At 38.0% G+C, this 20765-nt stretch overlaps 2 protein-coding genes and 1 long non-coding RNA gene across 3 annotated transcripts in view; all 3 read left to right on the plus strand.

Moving 5' to 3' along the window:
* The first annotated feature begins 221 nt into the window (after positions 1 to 221).
* LOC136267469 (uncharacterized) lies at positions 222 to 5822 on the plus strand. The gene is made up of 2 exons (XM_066062633.1): positions 222 to 2849; positions 3768 to 5822. The coding sequence occupies exons 1-2, from the start codon at positions 222 to 224 to the stop codon at positions 5820 to 5822; spliced, it is 4683 nt and encodes a 1560-aa protein (XP_065918705.1).
* Positions 5823 to 7552: 1730 nt separating this feature from the next.
* The window catches only part of LOC136267470 (zonadhesin-like), a 57560-nt gene continuing 44347 nt past the window's right edge, over positions 7553 to 20765 (plus strand). Inside the window, exons 1-5 of the mRNA XM_066062634.1 lie at positions 7553 to 7580; positions 8367 to 8690; positions 8740 to 8877; positions 9319 to 9735; positions 19662 to 19910. Coding sequence (XP_065918706.1) covers positions 7553 to 7580; positions 8367 to 8690; positions 8740 to 8877; positions 9319 to 9735; positions 19662 to 19910 — 1156 coding nt within the window. The remainder of the gene's footprint in view (positions 7581 to 8366; positions 8691 to 8739; positions 8878 to 9318; positions 9736 to 19661; positions 19911 to 20765) is intronic.
* Positions 14783 to 16917, plus strand: LOC136266769 (uncharacterized). Its single transcript, XR_010706278.1, has 3 exons — positions 14783 to 14843; positions 16080 to 16151; positions 16653 to 16917. It is a non-coding gene; the product is annotated as an uncharacterized lncRNA (long non-coding RNA).

Raw genomic sequence — 20765 nt, forward strand, 5'->3', positions numbered from 1 at the left:
AAGGACCTTTTTAACAGAATTTCAGTCTGTCTATAGCCAGTGAATAGAGGATAGGACTCAGTACAGCCAGGCTGAAGATACAGCAGCTAGCAGAAGATTGGACTAAATTGACTATTTTTGTTACTTCTAATTACTTATATTGCTGTCAATAAAATATCAATATTCTTTATTGAAGAGGTCTTTAGAACAAGGAACTTTCTGGTAGCAGAGGATGGTTAAGGATGAGTGAAGGTCAGGAAAAAGGTCAAGAAGAAGAAGCTTCTTTACTGCCAGAGAATGGCCTTTCTGATGGAGGATTTCAGACCACACAGCTTGAACAAACAGTAAGTGACTTAAAGAGGGAAAAGGCAACAGCAAAGACAGGGTTTACAAAGGTTAGAAGGTGTTTATTGACAGTAATTCAGAGAGAGGATACAGACAGTGTAGAAATAAAAGGTATTTGTGAGGAGTTAGATGTAGCTTTAGGATGTGCTATGAATGTTATGGAGAGGTTATATGATAGGTACAAGTTAGACAAAGATAGTAAGAGTGCAGACAAGCTTAGTGATGAAATAGAAAAGATTGAAATAGAATATAGCAATGCGCAGAATCGAGCGCAGGAAGTCTTGGATTCACTAAGCACACCGAGGAGGTATGACAAGTTCCTAAATAGATTACAAGAACAAAAAGAAGATAGACAACAGCCAAATAGAAAGGAACCTGAGCTACCTCAACAAGAAGCTCCTCCAGATCACCAGCCACCACAAGAGAGAAGCTGTCCTGAGTCAGTTTCCGTGAGTAATGCTAGTCAGAATAATTGTACAGACCCCAGGCCTATTGGGTTAGATTTGTGGAAACAGCTAAAAAGAGTAACAATCCCAGTTTTTTCAGGTGACAAAAAGACTTATCAAAACTGGAAAGCTGCATTTACAGCTTGTGTGGACAATGCTCCTGCTACACCAGAGTACAAACTGCTACAGTTGAGGCAGTGTCTGGCAGGGGAGGCACTAAAGGCCATTGATAGTTTGGGACATTCGGCAACAGCATACCACACTGCTAAGGAGAGACTAGAAAGAAAGTTCGGAGGACAGCGTCGCCAAATAGCTTTGTATTTGGAAGAAGTGGATAACTTCAGGCCTATTAATCCAGGCAGTCACAGAGATATAGAAAAGTTTGCAGATTTATTAGATGTTACCATTGTTAACCTAAAGGAAGCCAATCGCTTTGAAGAACTTAATGATGGCCTGTTATATTTGAAATTACAGAAGAAGCTACCCACAACAATGTTATCAGGTTATCATAGGTGGATATTTGAAAACCACAAACGAGAGTCAGTTGAAAGTTTGAGAGAGTGGGTTATCCAGGAAGTAGAGTTTCAAACAAAAGCCCTGGAAGCAGTCCATGGGTTTTCCACAGTTAAATCAGGAAGGTATGAAGTTAAGAAATTTAAGAAAGATGTACCGTATAGTTTCTTTGGTAAATCCAATGTCAAGCAGGTTACTAATGAAGACAGACAGAGTTCAAGAGTCTGTAGGGTGTGCAGTAAACCCCATGGAGCGTGGGCATGTCCTGACTTTAAACAGATGGATTTACAGAACAGGTGGGACTGTGCTAAACAGTGTAAATTGTGTCTCCGTTGTTTAGGTGATGGTCACTTGGGACAGTATTGTAACCGAACAAGAATATGTGGAATTGACAACTGCAAAGAAGTTCATCATAGATTACTACACAAAGATCGAGGTCCTCGTTCCAGTAGTCAAAATAAAGGAGTGGTACATGGGAAGGAAGAACTACAGTTACTGAGTAAACATGATGTGGCCAGTAAGAAGACGATTTGTGCTCCAAATGAGGGGGAGCCAAAAGCTACTAGTGACCCAAGTCAAAACGAATCATACACCACAATTACAACAAATCCAGGTACCATTGCTCTGAGGACAATTCCAGTATATTTGAGAAATGGTAATAGAAAGATTAAGGTGAACGCATTATTGGATGATGCTAGTACAAAAACTTACATCAACTCAGATGTTGCAGCAGAACTTGGTCTACAAGGACAGTTACAAAAGGTTAATGTTAGCGTATTAAATGGTCATGTTGAAGCTTTTGAAACATCTCCTGTGGAATGTACTATTGAAAGTTTGGATGGAAGAGTTGCTGTGACAATTACTGCCCTTACAGCAGACAGAGTTACTGGGGAGTTGAAGGCCATTGATTGGAAATCATGTGCTGCAAAATGGGCTCATTTACAACATTTGGAATTTCCTAAACTAGGATCACGACCAACAGTGGATGTGTTGATTGGCCTTGATTGTGCAGACCTCCATTTTTCATTCAAAGATATTCGTGGACCACCTGGCCAGCCAGTGGCACGTCTTACCCCATTAGGTTGGACATGTATCGGTGCCATGGACGACAATAAACAAACAAAACTGAGTAATAACTTTGCTTGTACCTTCTTTTCTGTAGGTCAGACAGATACTGAAAAGGTAAATTTGATGTTACAAAAGTTTTGGGAAGTTGATACTAGTGGGACAGAAGAATTTTCAATAGTGAAAGCTGAGGATAATCTGGTTTTAAATATGACAGAAACATCTATAGCCTACAACAATGGTTGTTATAGAGTCGCTATTCCTTGGAAGGAAGAATTTATTAACTTACCAAACAATTACGAGATGGCAGAGAAGAGACTATACAACCTGGAGAGACGATTGTTTAGAGAACCAGAAATTGCTGAAGAATACAAGAAGATAATTGGTAAACATCTTGAAAAGGGATATGTGACAAAGGTACCTTTAATGGAGGATAACCAAGCAGTGAGATGGTACTTACCTCACTTTCCTGTTGTGAAGAAGGATCGATCAACCACAAAGGTACGAATAGTATTTGATGCTTCAGCTAAGTACAATAATGTTGCCCTAAATGATGTTATACACCAAGGTCCCAAATTACAGAATGACTTGTTTAGTGTTTTACTCCGGTTCAGAAGGTATCCCATTGCTTTGGCTTGCGACATCGCAGAAATGTATTTAAGAGTAGAATTGTATCCTAAGGATAGGCCATATCATCAATTTTTATGGAGAGACATGGATGTTAAGAAGAAACCAACTGAATACCAATTTAATCGCTTAGTGTTTGGGATAAACTCATCACCTTTTTTAGCCCAACTTGTCACTCAGCATCATGCAAGGGTTTATGAAAAACAGTATCCTAGAGCGGCAGAAGTTATATTAAAATCAACATACATGGATGATAGTATGGACTCAGTAAGTAGTGAAACAGAAGGGATTGAGCTTTATAAGGAATTGTCTGAATTGTGGGATAAGGCAGGCATGCACACTCACAAATGGTTATCAAATTCTCCGAAGGTGTTGGAAAGTATTTCTACACAGTGCAGAGCCTCTGAAATGAATTTGGACAGTGATAAATCTTTACCAGTAAAAACTTTGGGTGTTTTGTGGCTAGCTAATGATGATGTGTTTACTTTTAAGTCACAGGTCAATGACAGGGTAATTATACCAACTAAAAGAAATTTTCTAAAGTTAATAGCGACCCTTTTTGACCCCCTTGGATTTTTGTCTCCATATATTATCAGAGCCAAGATTTTGATGCAGGAAATTTGGATTTGTGGTTTAGATTGGGACGACACCCTACCTGATGAGTTGTCATCCAAGGTGACATCGTGGTTTAGTGAGTTAACTATGTTGACTAAGATCAAGGTTCCTAGAAGCCTTCAGTTAAGTAGAAATGTTGTATCTGTTTCATTACATGTGTTTGTTGATGCATCTCAGGATGCTTATGGAGCAGTTGTTTACATGAAATCAGAATACAGTGATGGAAAGGTATCAGTCTCATTTGTAACATCTAAAACCAAAGTAGCCCCTTTACAGTCAACAAGCATTCCCCGTTTAGAATTAATGGGGGCAGTGACAGGGAAGAGATTGGCTTTATCTGTGGCAGAAGCATTGAATATTGACAAACCGTTTATAACGTTCTGGACAGACAGTACCAGTGTGTTGTGGTGGATAAAAGGGCACAGCCGACAATTTAAGCCATTTGTAGCAAACAGGATTGGAGAAATTCAAGCATCTGTTAGTCCAGATAAGTGGAGATATGTACCCACGAAAGAAAATCCTGCTGACTATTTAACAAGAGGTACTACATTGGAAGAGATATCAGAGTTGAGAGCCTGGTGGGAAGGACCAGCATTTTTGTCCGACAGTCAGAACAATTGGCCGCAGCTTAACATGGTATTCAATTCAGATAATGACACGACAGAATTGAAGAAAAAATATGTTATACGTAAGAATCCAAGTACATGTATTGCTACGCATTTATCATCTACTGCTACACTATTGAATGATGGTGTGTGCACTGGGAGGCTACAGCCAAACAGATTCTCGAGTTGGAGAAGGCTGACTAGAGTTGTGTCTTGGATTTTGAGATTTATAAACAACTGTAGAAAAGAGAGTAAGTTAGATCAAGTAGAGTTAAGTGCAGAAGAGATGTCAGACGCTGAGCATTACATAATCAAAGAGATGCAAAGGAAAGTGTTTAAGGAAGAGTATTTGTCTTTGGCGAATCATAAACAATTGCCCACAAGCAGCAAGTTATTAGGACTCTGCCCAAAACTGGATAGTGAAGGTGTGATGAGGTCAGATGGACGATTGACATATGCAGAGTTCCTTCCATATGATATAAGGTATCCCATAATTCTGCCTCGCAAGAATTGGGTAACAAAGCTCATAGTGAAGCACCATCATGAACTAGGGAATCATTGTGCAGGTACAAATCAAACTTTATCTTTATTGTCCACTAGATTTTGGATCATTTCTGCACGAGAAGAAATTATAGAGTGGGAAAGAGAATGTACCATTTGTAAAAGGAGAAAAGCTAAGGTAGCTCAACAGATTATGGCACCGTTACCACAAAACAGACTTACTACATCGTTACGAGCCTTTACCAAGACAGCTGTTGATTTTGGGGGACCATTCATGACAATGCAAGGAAGAGGAAGGCCACGACAAAAGAGGTATTTGTGTTTGTTTACTTGTTTGGCTTCCAGAGCCATACATTTAGAAATGGCATATGGTTTAGATGTGGACTCTTTTGTAAATGCTTTAAGCAGGATGATTAATAGAAGAGGTATCCCAGAAGAAATGCTGTCGGATAATGGAACAAATTTTGTGGCAGCTAATAAGGAATTGTGTGAGTTGTACAAGGATCCAAAAACTAAAGCAGCTGTAGCTGATAAGGGAATTAAGTGGACATTTAATCCACCTTACGCTCCACATTTTGGAGGTGTCTTTGAAATTATGATAAAATCAGCAAAGCGAGCCATCACAGCAATTTTGAAAAATGCTGAGGTAAATGATGAAGAGCTGATGACAGCATTTTGTGGAGCAGAAGCACTAATCAATTCACGACCACTGACCTATCAGTCAGCCAGTGTTAAGGACAACATTCCCCTCACGCCAAACCATTTCTTACATGGCCAAGTTGGAGGGCAATTTGCTCCAGAGGTAATCGATGAAGTGGGATTTAATCCTAAGAAATGCTGGCGACGGATACAAGAATTAGTGAGACATTTTTGGAATAGGTGGCTCCAAGAGTGGGTACCCAGCTTGAGTCCGAGACAGAAGTGGTTCAGGTTAAAAACAGATGTCAAGCCTGGAGATACAGTGTTGCTGGTGTCCTCAGATACCCCTCGTGGTCAGTGGCCTCTTGGAAGAGTATTGGAAGTGTATCGTAGTAAAGACCAACATGTTCGATCACTCAAGCTACAGGTTGGGGACAAACAGTACATAAGGCCTATTGTAAAGGTCTGCCCACTAGAGCTGGATTAAGAATATTTACATATACGTAAGTACTACAGTGACCAAAATTATGGAACATTAATCGATAAATTCAGTATGTGTCAATTAACTTTAAAGTTGTAATTTAACCTAAAAACTTGTCATGTGGATCATGACAATGAGGGGGAGGATGAAGAAAAGGGTAACATTAAATTGTTTACAGAAACTGATTCATCAACATGTGTAGATGAAACCTTATAAAATGACCTAGAATCTACAAAAGTGATGTCATATGACAGGTCAACAGATAGGATAAAAGGACCTTTTTAACAGAATTTCAGTCTGTCTATAGCCAGTGAATAGAGGATAGGACTCAGTACAGCCAGGCTGAAGATACAGCAGCTAGCAGAAGATTGGACTAAATTGACTATTTTTGTTACTTCTAATTACTTATATTGCTGTCAATAAAATATCAATATTCTTTATTGAAGAGGTCTTTAGAACAGTATGTATGTATGTATGTATGTATGTATGTATGTATGTATGTATGTATGTATGTATGTATGTATGTATGTATGTATGTATGTATGTATGTATGTATGTATGTATGTATGTATGTATGTATGTATGTATGTATGTATGTATGTATGTATGTATGTATGTATGTATGTATGTATGTATGTATGTATGTATGTATGTATGTATGTATGTGACCGGATTTCACATAACCAGGCTTCCACACACACAAAATCAAACTTACGTTTTTACCAGAAATGGATTGCTGGTCTAATACACTATCATATTCCACACTGTGCTTCCTTCAGGACTGGCAAGTCTGGTTTCTGTAGCAGCTTTCTTCCAACCCTGTCAAAGCCACGAGTGGGAGATTGGTGCCATTAAATGGCCATGGCTTTGTGATAATGGTGTGTAGTGAGCTGGGACTTCACAGAGAGCTCGCCAATAGTGTTCTCAGTCAATTTGGAGTGATTTTGGGGCCATGGAGGGCCAAGGAGAGCCCAAACTTGGCCTCTGGATTCCATTCGTCTTCTTACTTCATTTTATACTCCTATATTAAGCCCACCCTCCCACCCTATTACTACCACCTGTGATATTATTACCCGCTCGAAGAAAGCTGCCCAAAACGGGGCAAATTTTGGGTATCAGAAGTTTATACACCCACTCAGTGATAGCTAGTAAATAGATGAATAATTGGTGCAAATTTTGTTTGTACAGCTGTAGGCACTGGGAAGTTATTACACAATGATAACTTAAAATCACCATATCTCCTAACGAAGCTTTGTGCGTTGAAGGCCTGGTTTTGTCAAATTCAATCACATATGTATGTGTGAATAATTATTTCTATGTCTGTTTGCACCCACCATGAAAGCTTTGTGTTCTAAACAGTTAGCGCAAGTGCTCTATAGACACTGTATTAAACTTACATGCAGGTTAGCTTAACTTTGATGCATATACTTCATGCCAATTCAAGATACGAATGAAACTGTTTTCTGAAACTAGTGTGAACAGCTTTCCTAGTAGATTGTGACAATCTAAAAATATGACACAGCGAGCCTTGTAGGCTACCAAAAATTGTGTATCTCTTCATGTCTAGGCCTGAGTCAAATGCCTTCCACATTTTTTCCTAATATGTTCTTCAGTGTTCCCATTATGCTCCAGATTAACAACATTTGTTACAGTAATCTTATCAATGATTTCTCTATTAAACTATTTCACTACATAGTGACTGTTCTATTATATTGAGGGTATCGATCTAAGGAGCTATGTACAATTTAGAGTTTTCCATTGCAGGTTTGTAATTTTAACTTACTGCTCTATTTGGGAATATCAATCTATTTTCAAGGCATTAAGCTCCATAGTTTGAAACATCTACCTGGCATAGCACCCTAGCCTGTTCTACTTTTTGTTATGCCAAGGCATGTCTCACTGGCATGTGAATAAAAGCCAAGGTCAGGCTAAAGGCTTTGTTAAAAGAATCTTTGTAACACCAGAAGAAAATTATACAACGGTTCAGAAATAATTCTGAGCATAGTTTGTGGTTTAAAGCTGCTTTTTTATGTTATGCTGAATTAGCAGCAACAAAGCAGTAATTTATGAATTACAAAATAATGGATAAATTATGAAATATGCAAATAACATAATCATGCATTATCCAAATCACAGTAAATAGCATGATACAAGTGGTTTGTAGAGTTAGACTCCATCTCATTCAATTTTTAATGCAAGGAGTAGTATTCACTGGGTTCCTGATTTAATATAGCAGCATGTAGCTCAACATCAACTTGTTTTGTATGTATATGTGACCCGGTCTGCGAAAAGGGCTCTTATAGCCTTTCCAATTGCATACATATGGTAACCCATAACTTGACTGGTGAATATGGTACAAGCCTAAAATTTAGTCACTCAACAACCCTAACCTGGCAGTAGCTGTGGGTGTAATTACATGGTGATAGCTATAGTAGATTAGGAGTAATGATTAGCCAAACATGGATAATTGGAAAGGCTATAAGAGCCCTTTTCGCAGACCGGGTCACATATTATGAATATGTATCTTATCTTAACTTACTTTACTAATAGGAATATGTAATGAAGGAGATGTTCGTTTGGTTAATGGATCCATGATATCTGAAGGACGTGTTGAGATGTGTACCAATAGTACTTGGTTTGCAGTCTGTAATTCATTGTTTGACTTTGACTGGGAGATAGAAGAAGCTACAGTTGTCTGCAGACAGCTTGGATATTCTGGGGCTACTTTAGCCCGCCTTCTGCCAAGATTTGACTCCAGAGTATTACGGCTTGCTTGGAACTGCAATGGAAGTGAAATGTACTTGCAGCAATGTACTAATTCATCAGATGTTTATAATTGTGCTGTTGCTGGTGTAGCATGCCACAATATAACTGGTACATTATCAATGTGCTTATTAAAGTGCTTTACACCTTGTATATGCAGATGGATGTACCAACTACCCAACCTACCTTGATGGTGATACTGGAGAATGTGTGGAGACATGTCCATCAGGAACATTTGGAGTAGTTACTGGAAGTGTTAATGATGTGGCCACTGGACAGTTAAGAAGTTGTGAACCATGTAAGTACTCTGCAGTACAATGTTCTACATACCGTAGTATGTGTTGCAAATTTCTACCACAGTCAGATTTTTGTTATTAATTTCATAATATTATGCTGCTACATTTATCATAGGCGGCTCCAGGGTTTTTGCTGACTAGTTTCTGATCAAAAGCACAGCTAGACTTTAGATGAAGACAAAAAAAAAGGTCGACACCTTCTAAGAATGGCTGATTAATATTTGTATCACTGATAAAGCACATAAAATCTTATTCACAGCCTCACAGTTTGCTACACTACTTCTCTGAATACTGTGACTGCTATATTAGAGTGACTGACTGTTTTATTAGAGTATCTCGATCTAGACGTGACCGGTTTCCGGAAACCTCAGAAACCCCCCTGGAGCCCCCTGCAAATGTTTGCAAATACTATCTTTTATTGCAAGTTTATTCTCATTTTCTAGTACCGGAGCGTGGATATGGTGTAGTGTTCAATGCTACACAGTATGAGTTTTGGGTCAATGCTTATGCTCCAAATGGAAGTTATATCTTTACAGCATGTGTATTTGTAGAAGACCTTAATTTCGTCAATGGACAATTTTATCTCTTTGGAAATCAGTCAGAATATTCTCCGTTCTCTCTAAATCGATCTGGAAATTATATCAACTTTGAAAATGAGTTTGATCCCATTCAGGAAAACTATGATTACTATTTGTATGATGCAGATGACGCAGGAAATGGTGGTACTTTTTGTGTACAAATTTTAGTGTATGGTAATCTTGAACAGAATCGGACATATATGTTTGAGCTGAGTTCTATAATAGAAATAGGTTCAGAATCTGAAATAAGGAGATTTGTGTCCGTGATCATACGTACAAAGGGTGAGTGCCAGGTGTATACAAACAAGTTGTGTACTTTGTGACTTTTATACCATGAGCAGATCCTTAGACAAGCAGTGGCTGTGGTTGTATGACTGGGAAAAGTGTGTGTGTGTGTGTGTATGTGTGTTCATGCTATTGTGCATGTGTGCATGAGTGTGTGAGTGTGCATTTCTTCATCTATACATGTGTGTGGGGTGCTTTCAAGTGTGTATATGCTAAACTAAAAGCGCTTTTATAGCAAGGCAAATATTTATTAGTTAATTAGAACTAAAATAAGAATACAGTGCAACCTTGATTATCCGAACTAATTGGGGGAAGGGTGTTCGGATAATTGAAAGTACATAAAATCGAACATCCATACATTTATATACAGAGCTTTGCTCAAATACTCTAATAAAGCATACACTTGTTGACAAAATACCCTAATTGAACAGTCAATTTGGTGTTTGGATAATCAAGATTTCGGTTAATCGGTGTTCGGATATTCGAGGTTCCACTGTAATTTGCTAAAACTAAATCTAAAACTAGAAGGAATCGAGAAAGATAACTAAAATCAATCCACAACTAAAACTGTAACTAAAACTTTCATGTACGTAGTTAACTATATAAAACTATAACCATAGATACAGTATGCTTTCCAATGGTATTGGAAACAGAAGAAATTCATGTGATATTTCTGTAGAAATTATGATGTGACAGGTATAAATTTCTGTCCATGTCTTGAGCCCAAGTATATATGTGACCGGATTTCACATAACAAGGCTTCCACACACACAAAATCAAACTTACGTTTTTACCAGAAATGGATTGCTGGCCTAATACACTATCACATTCCACACTGTACTTCCTTCAGGACTGGCAAGTCTGGTTTCTGTGGCAGCTTTCTTCCGACCCTGTCAAAGCCACGAGTGGGAGATTGGCGCCATTGAATGGCCATGGCTTTGTGATAATGGTGTGTAGTGAGCTGGGACTTCACAGAGAGCTCACCAATAGTGTTCTCGGTCAATTTGGAGTGATTTGAGGGCCATGGAGAGCCCAAACTTGGCCTCTGGATTCCAATCATCTTCTTACTCCATTTTATACCCGTATATTAAGACCACCATCCACCCCCACCCTCCCACCCTATTACTATCACCTGTGATATTATTACCCACTCGAGAAAAGCTGCCCAAAACAGGGATAATTTTGGGTATCAGAAATGTATACACCCACTCAGTGATAGCTAGTAGATAGATGCATACTTGGTGCAAATTTTGTTTGCACAGCTGTAGGCACTGGGAAGTTATTACACAATGATTACTTAAAATCGCCATATCTCCTAACGAAGTTTTGTGCGTCGAAGCCGGGTTTTGTCAAATTCAGTCACATATGTGCAGTAGTTGTCACCATAGATACCAGTGCAACACAAATTCATAAGATGCCACTTTTCAATAGGTTGAGGAATTTTAGCTTGACTATAGTGACAATTAGGCTAATTACTGTTCTACTCATGAGTGAAATTACCTATGTGTGTTGGAGTACACGAGTACTTTGGAGTGACCACTTACACTCACTTCTGTGATAAGCTTATTACAACCTAGCAACACAACACTCTTTAAATATTGTGTTATTTTCTAAGCCTGCTAGTAACACTTCAAAAGGACCTGCCTATACGATCGAGTAGAAAAGTGTTATATTTTCTGGTATTTGCACCCTCAATGGTGTGTAAATAGCTCATATCAAAAATATATTGAAACTTTACTTTATTACTGAAAACTACACACACCCAAAAATACATAAAACGCATAAAATGATCCAAAATGACTGTGACTTTAGAATAGTTTTGAAATGCCAACAACATTGGGAAGTGATACCCAACTAATACGAAATGTTAGTTACTCACATACCTTTTGGGAACACTCGACATGAAGTTCACAATTGTAGCAGGAGTAGATATGAGTTCTACTATTGATTCATGAATTTTTCCAATGCGCAATGTATTGTGGGGTTCACCTATTACCAAGACTATAGCAATTTGCCCTAAACAAATCAAGTTAATGGTCAGAAATACCATATGTATTGATTATCGTTCATTATTTCGTAGGAATTGGACAAAGAGGCGCAGTTGCCAAAGGTATACTTTTGGAGTTTAAACATGAAATTTATGGCCAAATCATCCTGAAATCATTGAGAAAGTTAATATGTTGATAAAGATGTTGTTCCGTATTGTTTAAGGCTCTATCAATATGAATTATGTTTTCCAGAACTCATTTTGGCATGTTTTTTAGCTTTACAATGTGCGGAATTCTGCTAACATTCATAAATATACCTCATTTTTTATTAGCTTCGTAAACTCAAACATTATTCTTTTATATGAATTCTAATTACTATTTAGGTTATCATAATTATTGCAAGTTTTGATAAATTAACAGTTTAGACTATCAAGGACACACCAATAACCCTTTGTACTAGTATAGTTGCTAGCACACTAGTAAAGTGTAAACTGGGGGCTGGATTGCTCTGAAACTAATTCTGTAGGAAATGAGAATTATAAAGGTGGATTCTGTTGCCTATTATTATTGAAGAACTTTTCTCAGAAAGCATCAAGTCACTACAATTATGATTGATTGTCTATATAAAAAACAGAAGGCAATTGTGCACTGAAGACTGGAAGTAAAGAGCTGCCAGATGTGTGGATAAACAACATAAGATAATATAACATTTCACAACTCAGCTAGTACATATATCCAAGAAACTTTGTACAGATAATGGCTGGATAAACTTCAACAAGTACACAAAAACAATTGGAATTTTCAACTAGAGTAGGGACCATAGCACATCGGTAATAAGTACTGAAACAAGCTGGAGTAGTGCACGATACTAAATCACAGTATCTCTACTGTGCTCTTCCTTAATATGGTATCTTGAGCACAGTAGGGATATAACACTTCTTATTGTTTTACTGTGATTTAATATCGTGCACTACTCCAGCTTGCTTCAGTACCTTTTATCGATGTGCTATGGTCCCTACTCTAGTAGAATTTTTTGTGTATTTGTTTGCTAACTTTTTTTGTAAATAATATCCCATCCAAAAACAGCTTATAGCTGTAAAAAAGTGCGCGTCCAAGTAAAGCAGAGTTAACTGTGACAAAAAGTAATGATATCATAATGCGGCCATGTGCGAGGTGTGCAAGTTGTAAAATTCATATTAGCTAATCAGATAATACAATGTAATTGTTAAAGTGTTAATGAGAACTATGTGCTGCTACTTTATAAGTGTGTGAGCATCTTCATAAATGCCACACAAATTTAATTCTCAATAAAGCAATGTGTATAGATTCTCTGATAGCAATAAATAGTTTGAGTTTGGCCACTTTTCCTTTGTTTGTAGCATTGCCGTATACAGGAAAGGCGGCCAAACTCAAACTATTTATTGCTATCAGAGAATCTATACACATTGCTTTATTGAGAATTAAATTTGTGTGGCATTTATGAAGATGCTCACACACTTATAAACTAGCAGCACATAGTTCTCATTAACACTTTAACTGATTAGCTAATAGAGCTGAAACAGATATCCGTATTATCCGGATATCCGGATAATAATTTACTATCTGGATAATACTTTGAAGCCAAGCGGATAGTAATAACTTAAAGCCATTTATCAGTCCAACTTCTCATCACAAGATGAATCATTTTTACCATGGAGAGTTAGCTAAGCTAGTTTTTATGTGAAGTTAACAGCTGCCTGGTAAGTTAATCAGCTTGCTTATGAGTGACCACGCCCATCGCTATGACAAGGCGCAGCTGTGAATGTTGCTGAAGAAGTTGTAACAGAATAGTTATTGTTTTATAAAGAGTTCTTTACTGACTAGTTGTACCTGGAAAAGGTCTTGTAGCAACTGCTACATCTTGTATTCATGTTTTCTCCAGCTGCCAATCTTGTTACATGAATACCATTAAGTGCAAAGTAACCCTGTAACATTACCACAAACTTTTTGCTCTCATGTTAATGTTTGTTTGCTTCTAGAACTAGTAAAACAAGGATGCTTACAAAATGTTTCTATAGCAAGTGATGATGTCGCTATCTGTAGGATATCCGAATAGGTTTAGTTCAGGATATCCGGATAGTAAAAGTTGCTATCCGTTTCAGCCCTATTAGCTAATATGAATTTTACAACTTGCACACCTCGTACATGGCCGCATTATGATATCATTACTTTTTGTCACAGTTAACTTTGCTTTACTTGGACGTGCACTTTTTTACAGCTATAAGCTGTTTTTGGATGGGATTTCAATACTTTTTGTTAGAATAAGCAATGCACTGTTGATAACAGTAGGTGAGTTTCCATGGTTTTGACAGAAACCCCAGATTACAGTGACAGAATATTAAAATATAACTGTAATTTTAGTGGCCAGGGCCGCCCACATGGGGGGGGGGGGGGGGTATTTTCCCCTGCCCCAGCCCAAAAGGGCCCCTTGATTGCCTGTTTAAAGAAAGATCAATAGAGCAGTCAGGATCTAGACCCTTCCTTGCCCCTGGGCCCCTCTTTAACTCTTTTCCCTGGGCCCCCTAATTTCTCTGGGCGGCCCTGTTAGTCGCATGCAACTGCAGTCAACTAACACCCATTTTAACTAGTAAACACTTAATAACACTTTGCCTTTCATCTTGTACTGCATTAAAATGATCAAAATACTCTATTAGAGCAGTCACAAAATAGCTGTAACACTGCAATCAATATTTAGCATAGTTACAACTTCTGCTTAGCATTGGATTGTATAGTTTAAAGTACTAGCTACTTACACACTTTACAATATAAAAATATGGCACTTGTAGAAATGTGACTGTTCTATTAGAGTAACTCGATCTACTTCAAGCATTGACTAATTCAAGTGAAGAAGCTACGCCCCTGCCAAGAGATCTTGTGAAATGAAATGAGAATAGTAAAGAAAAGGCAAGTATGTACAGAGACAATAGAGGGGCGCGTAATTATGTCCTGTTGTAAATAAACGCCTTTAAAATTTATATTACTACTAAATAAGCGCACCAGAATAGGCTTGTGAGGCTGTTGTCTCCAAGGTTGTCGCATTACTTGTCTTTTCGTGTTGAAGGGATTTAGTCACAATTGGTGAGTTTAATTATACATGTATTTGTGTTGTAAAACTTAATTGTAAAAAGGCGATTAGCACATATCATGATAAACATGTATTTGTCACAGTAGAGTCTCTCACGATTATTAGACATTGGACCAGGGTAAAAAATTTACTGCTATATTTAGAGGTTGTAGCGTTTGTATATATTAGTATCTTAATAAATAATCCTCCATGATCACTAATCACTAATAGTACAGTGAAAGCTGGTCATCATTCAGGCCGTAGGGACAAAAATTTTCTGACCTAGTTTTTTAAAGAGGTGGCTGAATTTTGCGCCTTAAAAAAGGTAAGAAGCATACTGTCCTAACTGGCTATAGAGATGGATTTAGTGTGTGACAACGTATGAGACAGTGAGTGCTGGCAGCTAGGGGGCAGCCAATCTGTTAGAGCACCAAAGGCACTGCTTCAGACTTAGGCAGTTGGCTGTCAGCCCAAAGTGTAAAAAGTTTCACTATTGGTCCTTATAAGCTCCTGATGAAGAAAGTGATGAAGTCATTATCCATAGGATATATTTTTCACATAACACAGCATTCCAGTGGTTTAGTGGTGACCACAACACTGCCTGAGTTAAACTGTGGTGAGATTTGAGACTACCGGAAGCCCTGGAATGCCTTCAACACATGAAATACCAAATATTTAATGCCTGGCTTTCATCCACAGTGGACCTGTCTTGGTGGCCACTTGTACAGAAGGGAAACAGCTGCCACACAGTCTTTCGAGCGAGCAGCTAGTTTCCACACCCCTTAATTATCAATTTGTAAAATCTTGAGCAAAATTGTGTGTACAAGCAAGTACGATGTTGTGCATTGGCAGTGCCGTGTATATGGTTGCTGCCTAGCAGTGACACATCACGAGTATTGCAGTCACAATGTGTTACTGTATCAACCATCTCTGAATGTGTCATTTTGTGTAGAGAGCAATCTTCCACAAGTGACCTGCTGGTTTCAGTGTATATTTTTAACCATTAATATTGGTCACCATTGTGAACTGTATGTACAGTGAAACCTCACTTAGCGGCCACCTCTTTAATAAGACCACCTCATTATATTGGCCACCTCTAGTAGATCCCAAATATAGCTAAGCAGTACTTTATGACCTCATTCATAAGGCCACCTTGTTATTCAGGCCAAATTTTTGGTTCCACAGCTGGCCATATTAATGAGGTTTCATTGTACTTATGTGAATTTTTATGTTTCGTAACTTTTCTTCAGGTTTACTGATGGGCACTATGAAGCATTGTTGACTGGTCCGTACATAATGTGGTGACTTGAAATGCTAAAACAGTACGTAGCATGTCTTGTATGTACATGTAATGTGTTGTAATGTGTCCACACATCCACACATCTTAGAAATAAATATAAATGTATTCTCTATACTCAGTTCTATTGTGCCACTGAGTCATAAGTGGGTTGAGTATGGACATTTGGGTCACATTTGTCCTGGCCAAGTGGATCCCATCCACTGACAGAATATACAGATCAGATCATGTGTATAAATTACGGTGGAACTTGTTTATTGCCACCTTCACTCAATAAGCAGGTAACAGTGTATAAATTCTCAATTGGAATTGGCTTTTCAAGAGAGGTTGTCTTTCTATACTGGTGGCCATTAAGACAGGTTGTACTGATAGAGTGTACATACTAGAGATGCAACAATATCCTCCACTTAGTGTTGTTTGATAGTGATGCAATGGAGACTATGTATTGTTGCATTTAATAAATACTATGCTATTATATTGCAACCTTAGCACGTATTTATAACAGGAATGTTTGTTAACTGTTTAGACATACTGGAGCCACACCCACTCATCTGGATTCTACAAATGGAGTCATACCAACTTGTTATCCTACTTACGTATTACTCCCATTGTGCTTGGATTGGATGAATATACATGCCGTCATGTGAGACTTTCTACCATGGCGGGCCGCTGGAAAGCATTTCATAGCTGTTATATTACAGTCATTATTGTACAATTCTTACATTATTGTTGTGAAAAGTTTTTGGCATTTATGTGTTCTCTGTATGTTGTAATTACATGTATAATTTTTGTGTGGGGGTGCTATAAAATGTAATAATGGATGGTGACAATTGGCTAGCTACATGTGCTAAATACTCGCAGCTTGTGTCAAAATCTGGTAACCGCAGTTGTATTTTGTCATTCTTTAAGCCGCGCCCTTAGAGGACAAATTACGTCACGGTGGGGGCGACTAAATTTGTTAATAACGCCGAACGATGGTATGCAGCACCATAGATTATATCTGTGGACTATAATCTATGGCAGCACACTTCTTTGTGGCTTTATGCACTGATTAACTACATAGAGTGCCAGTTCATCAATACCCAGTGACCGCAGTTGTGCTCTGCGTCATTCTTTAAATTCCGAGTAAAATTCTTAGAGAGCAAATTACGTGGGGGTGATTAAATTCATATTTCAAACTGACTAGCCATTCTCGAAAACATATGTTTCAATCTAAACGAAACTTCTAGAACAGTTTAAAGACACATTGCCCTACATGCCAAGCGAGTATTGCGGAAAACAACAATCTGGGTTTTGTATTTGGCCTCTATAGGTCGACTGAGGACGACTGAAACTTCGTTTGGTGCTGAAATTACGACTGTAGGTATGCATTCCAGTATCCGAGATTTTTAAATAAAAAAAATCTCCGTATATTCCCCAATAGAACCCTGGCACAAAATAACAACTCGTGTTTAACTTGGGATTGTTCCGTCGTCCGAGCTCCAATGAAGTTGAAAATCGCTGTGGGGTTTGTCCACATGCTGATCATTATGAAAATCTTAGTTTTATCGTGCGCGTTACATATAAGTAAATTTTGTTTTGTTTTGTAATCTTTTCAAACCATGCAATGTATGTAGAATACTTTAAAACTTTAAAAAACGTACTGTTGTGTGGAAGGTAGTCACTGGTGCTTACTTTAAAGTGCGTAGTTACTTCGCTCGGGTTAGCGATTTTCAGCTCCAGAACAATTTTCTGATGGCTGTGTCATCAGCTCAAAAGTATAAACCACTTCAAAGTAGGCCAACAATGCCATAATTGAAACCACAACTCCACCTTAGGTATTGTTGCATCATTGTGGCACCTCCACTTTAGTTGTTTACCTTTATAAGTTGTTAACGTGATGGTTTTACTTACTTGAGATAGCCACTTGCCTATGGGTATACACCATTGTATTGAGAAGTGTGCAGTGGGTGAACCATATTTGCTCACCACAAAGCATACAAAGATCACTGAGATCCGATACTATCTGAAGTTATTCTCATTACATGTACAAACTTGCAGCTAGAAGCAACTATAGTTTCAAGATAGTCCAGATTGCTAGATGGCTTCCTGATTCAATTGTGCCATTTTTCCCTTTAAAATGTATGGGGAGCCCCGGAGAAAAAATGTAACTTTTTTCAGTTTTTAAGCACTGTGCATGCCAAAGTAGCTAATTCCAACCCAACAAACTATATATTTCTGAGATCAGCAATCAATACTCTATCTATTGAGCATATAAAAAGCTCATTTTTCCAAAATTTAAAAATCGGGTTGGAATGCCTACTGTAGGATAATCATGTATGGTGAAATCGATGATGTGAATCTTGAGGCGATTGAGTGAATACTGAAGCGATAGCAGGGCAATCAATGTTTGGAATGCACAAAGGAACGCAAGGCATACACCTGCGGTTGCGTCTAACCACATGCGATAAAAAAAAAAAATGAAACTTCCCCTTTGATGTCGGCAATCTCGATCACGAAACAGTCGGCATGGATTTGCTTCACCGCTTGTGTGGTAGTTACTAGTGACACGATGAGTTCAACTCTAGAGTTTCAGAGGGATAGCGTAAGTGGCGGGTGAGTTACAGGACGGCCGAATTCGACAACGTTCATTCCTGTAATATCCTCACGTAGTGGTCGCATCATTTATTGTCTGCGGCGCGCGTTTCTGCTTTACTGGCAGCGCGACTCACTACCGTGAGTCTTGATTATTATTGTGACTGGTGAACCCACACATACCGCATCTGAAATGTCATCGCACACCCCAGCTATATCAATTATCGTCTGAAAAGTGAAGTATCTAATACATTTCGTTGTCAGCTTTGTTCAACCTGTTACACAGCATTATGAATCAAGAACTGTTCGAAAAGCACTGCTTGTGAAGTGCCAAAGAAAACCATAAGATCCTTGTTTGAGCAGGCAGCTCGCATTGCTGTGTCCTGTTCTTACAGAATTTTTAATTCTAGAGCCTCCCCGGGCTGGGATCTTTTAGACCACCTTAGGTAAACTTTAAGTATTACATATATGTAGATATAGTTTTTTTTTTTTTTGTGTATTGTAATTTAATTTACCTTTAGTTAATGTAAGTCTTGCCAGGGCTCCTGTACTGATCCATCAGCACATGGTACCCCTGTGTCTAGGCCCCTGTATGCTTGTAATGTACTTTGTCTTAATCATTAAGACGTTTATTCTCTCTCTCTCACAAGGTTAGCAGATGAAACAATGCAACATCAACTTGCTTTTCTGTGTTTTTCAAGTATATTTTTCAACATCATCTAAAGCTCAATACTATGTGTCCCCTGCTATCTCAAGCAAATCCCAGAAACACTTGCAAATAAAGCAATTGAACTCATTGTACATTTGACCCTACCTGTCTCAACTTATTGCAGTGTCTTTCCTTGTGGAAGAAAGTATCCACCTGAAACTAAAAGGAAGGTATACTGTTATTTTGTGTCTATTGTCTCTGCAAAATCTATTGTTAGAAATTACTATCATTTTGTTGATTTTTTATTAATAGTGCTTCCTCCAGAGATTAGAATAGATCCCATTCAGCCTGTACCACTTGATGGTAGTGTATCGCTGGTCTGTATAGGGTTTGGTACTCCAACTATTACCTACGAGTGGCGTAATACACAAGGAGAAATTGTATCAACTAGTAATGTCTATAACTTTACAATTTCTGATACCAGTGACTATGGTTACTACACATGTGAAGCAACCAATGATGATGGGAATGGATCATCTAGGATTGAAGTAGCAGCACCAGGTTTGTAGTTCCGTATCCAGTGTTAATTTTTATCGTATACTTATAGTATGAAATTTGAAAAAATGTGTCATCTTCCAATAATTCTTCCTAACTATTAATAAAATTAAAGGAAGAAAATCTGTCCCTCTTGGAGGAGACTAAGTGACTAGACATTGGGTGGCCTGTAATTCGAATCCTGGGGTAGGAGAGATTTTTTTCCACATTTTTTGTGTCATCTGATTGTTAGCTAGGTTAAGAAATCTTAAACTCTCTAGTTCCTGTATGTTATGTTAGGTTAGGTAATCCAAAGGCTGCAGCACATGTTGTTGTCATACCTTCAGTGCTGGTGCTGGCACCGTAAAACTTCAAAATAATCATAGTCCGTAATAGCCTTGTTTGTAGAGCTGTACTGATACCACATTTTACAGCTGATACCGATTTCTGATATTTATTGTCTATTTCTGATACAGGTTTTCTAATAAACCGGTGTTAAATATTCAGCCGATACTTATAATTGTAACCAATATGTATTATTGTGAGATATAGCATGATAAGATGACATAGCATAATCACTATGGCTACTAAAATTCCTAACCAATGAGTGTTCACAAAGTGTTTTCATCCAAACTTGTCTATTTTTGGTCAGTATAATGTAAGAGGTCAGAGCAGTATCATACAACAAAAATGTATTACCAAAGAAGTGGTACAATAAACCCTCAAAAACATAAGAAAAGGCATAACCACTTGGAGAAATTGAACCCAGGGCAACTCACACTGTAGTCCAGGATCTTACCATTCATCTACAAAGTCACTTGTACAAGGTAGGAGCTTTTAATGGTACTTATAGTACTAATGTTACAGGAACGTTCTATATTT

The sequence above is a fragment of the Dysidea avara genome, chromosome 9 (genome assembly GCF_963678975.1).
Source record: "Dysidea avara chromosome 9, odDysAvar1.4, whole genome shotgun sequence".
Lineage (NCBI taxonomy): Eukaryota > Metazoa > Porifera > Demospongiae > Dictyoceratida > Dysideidae > Dysidea > Dysidea avara.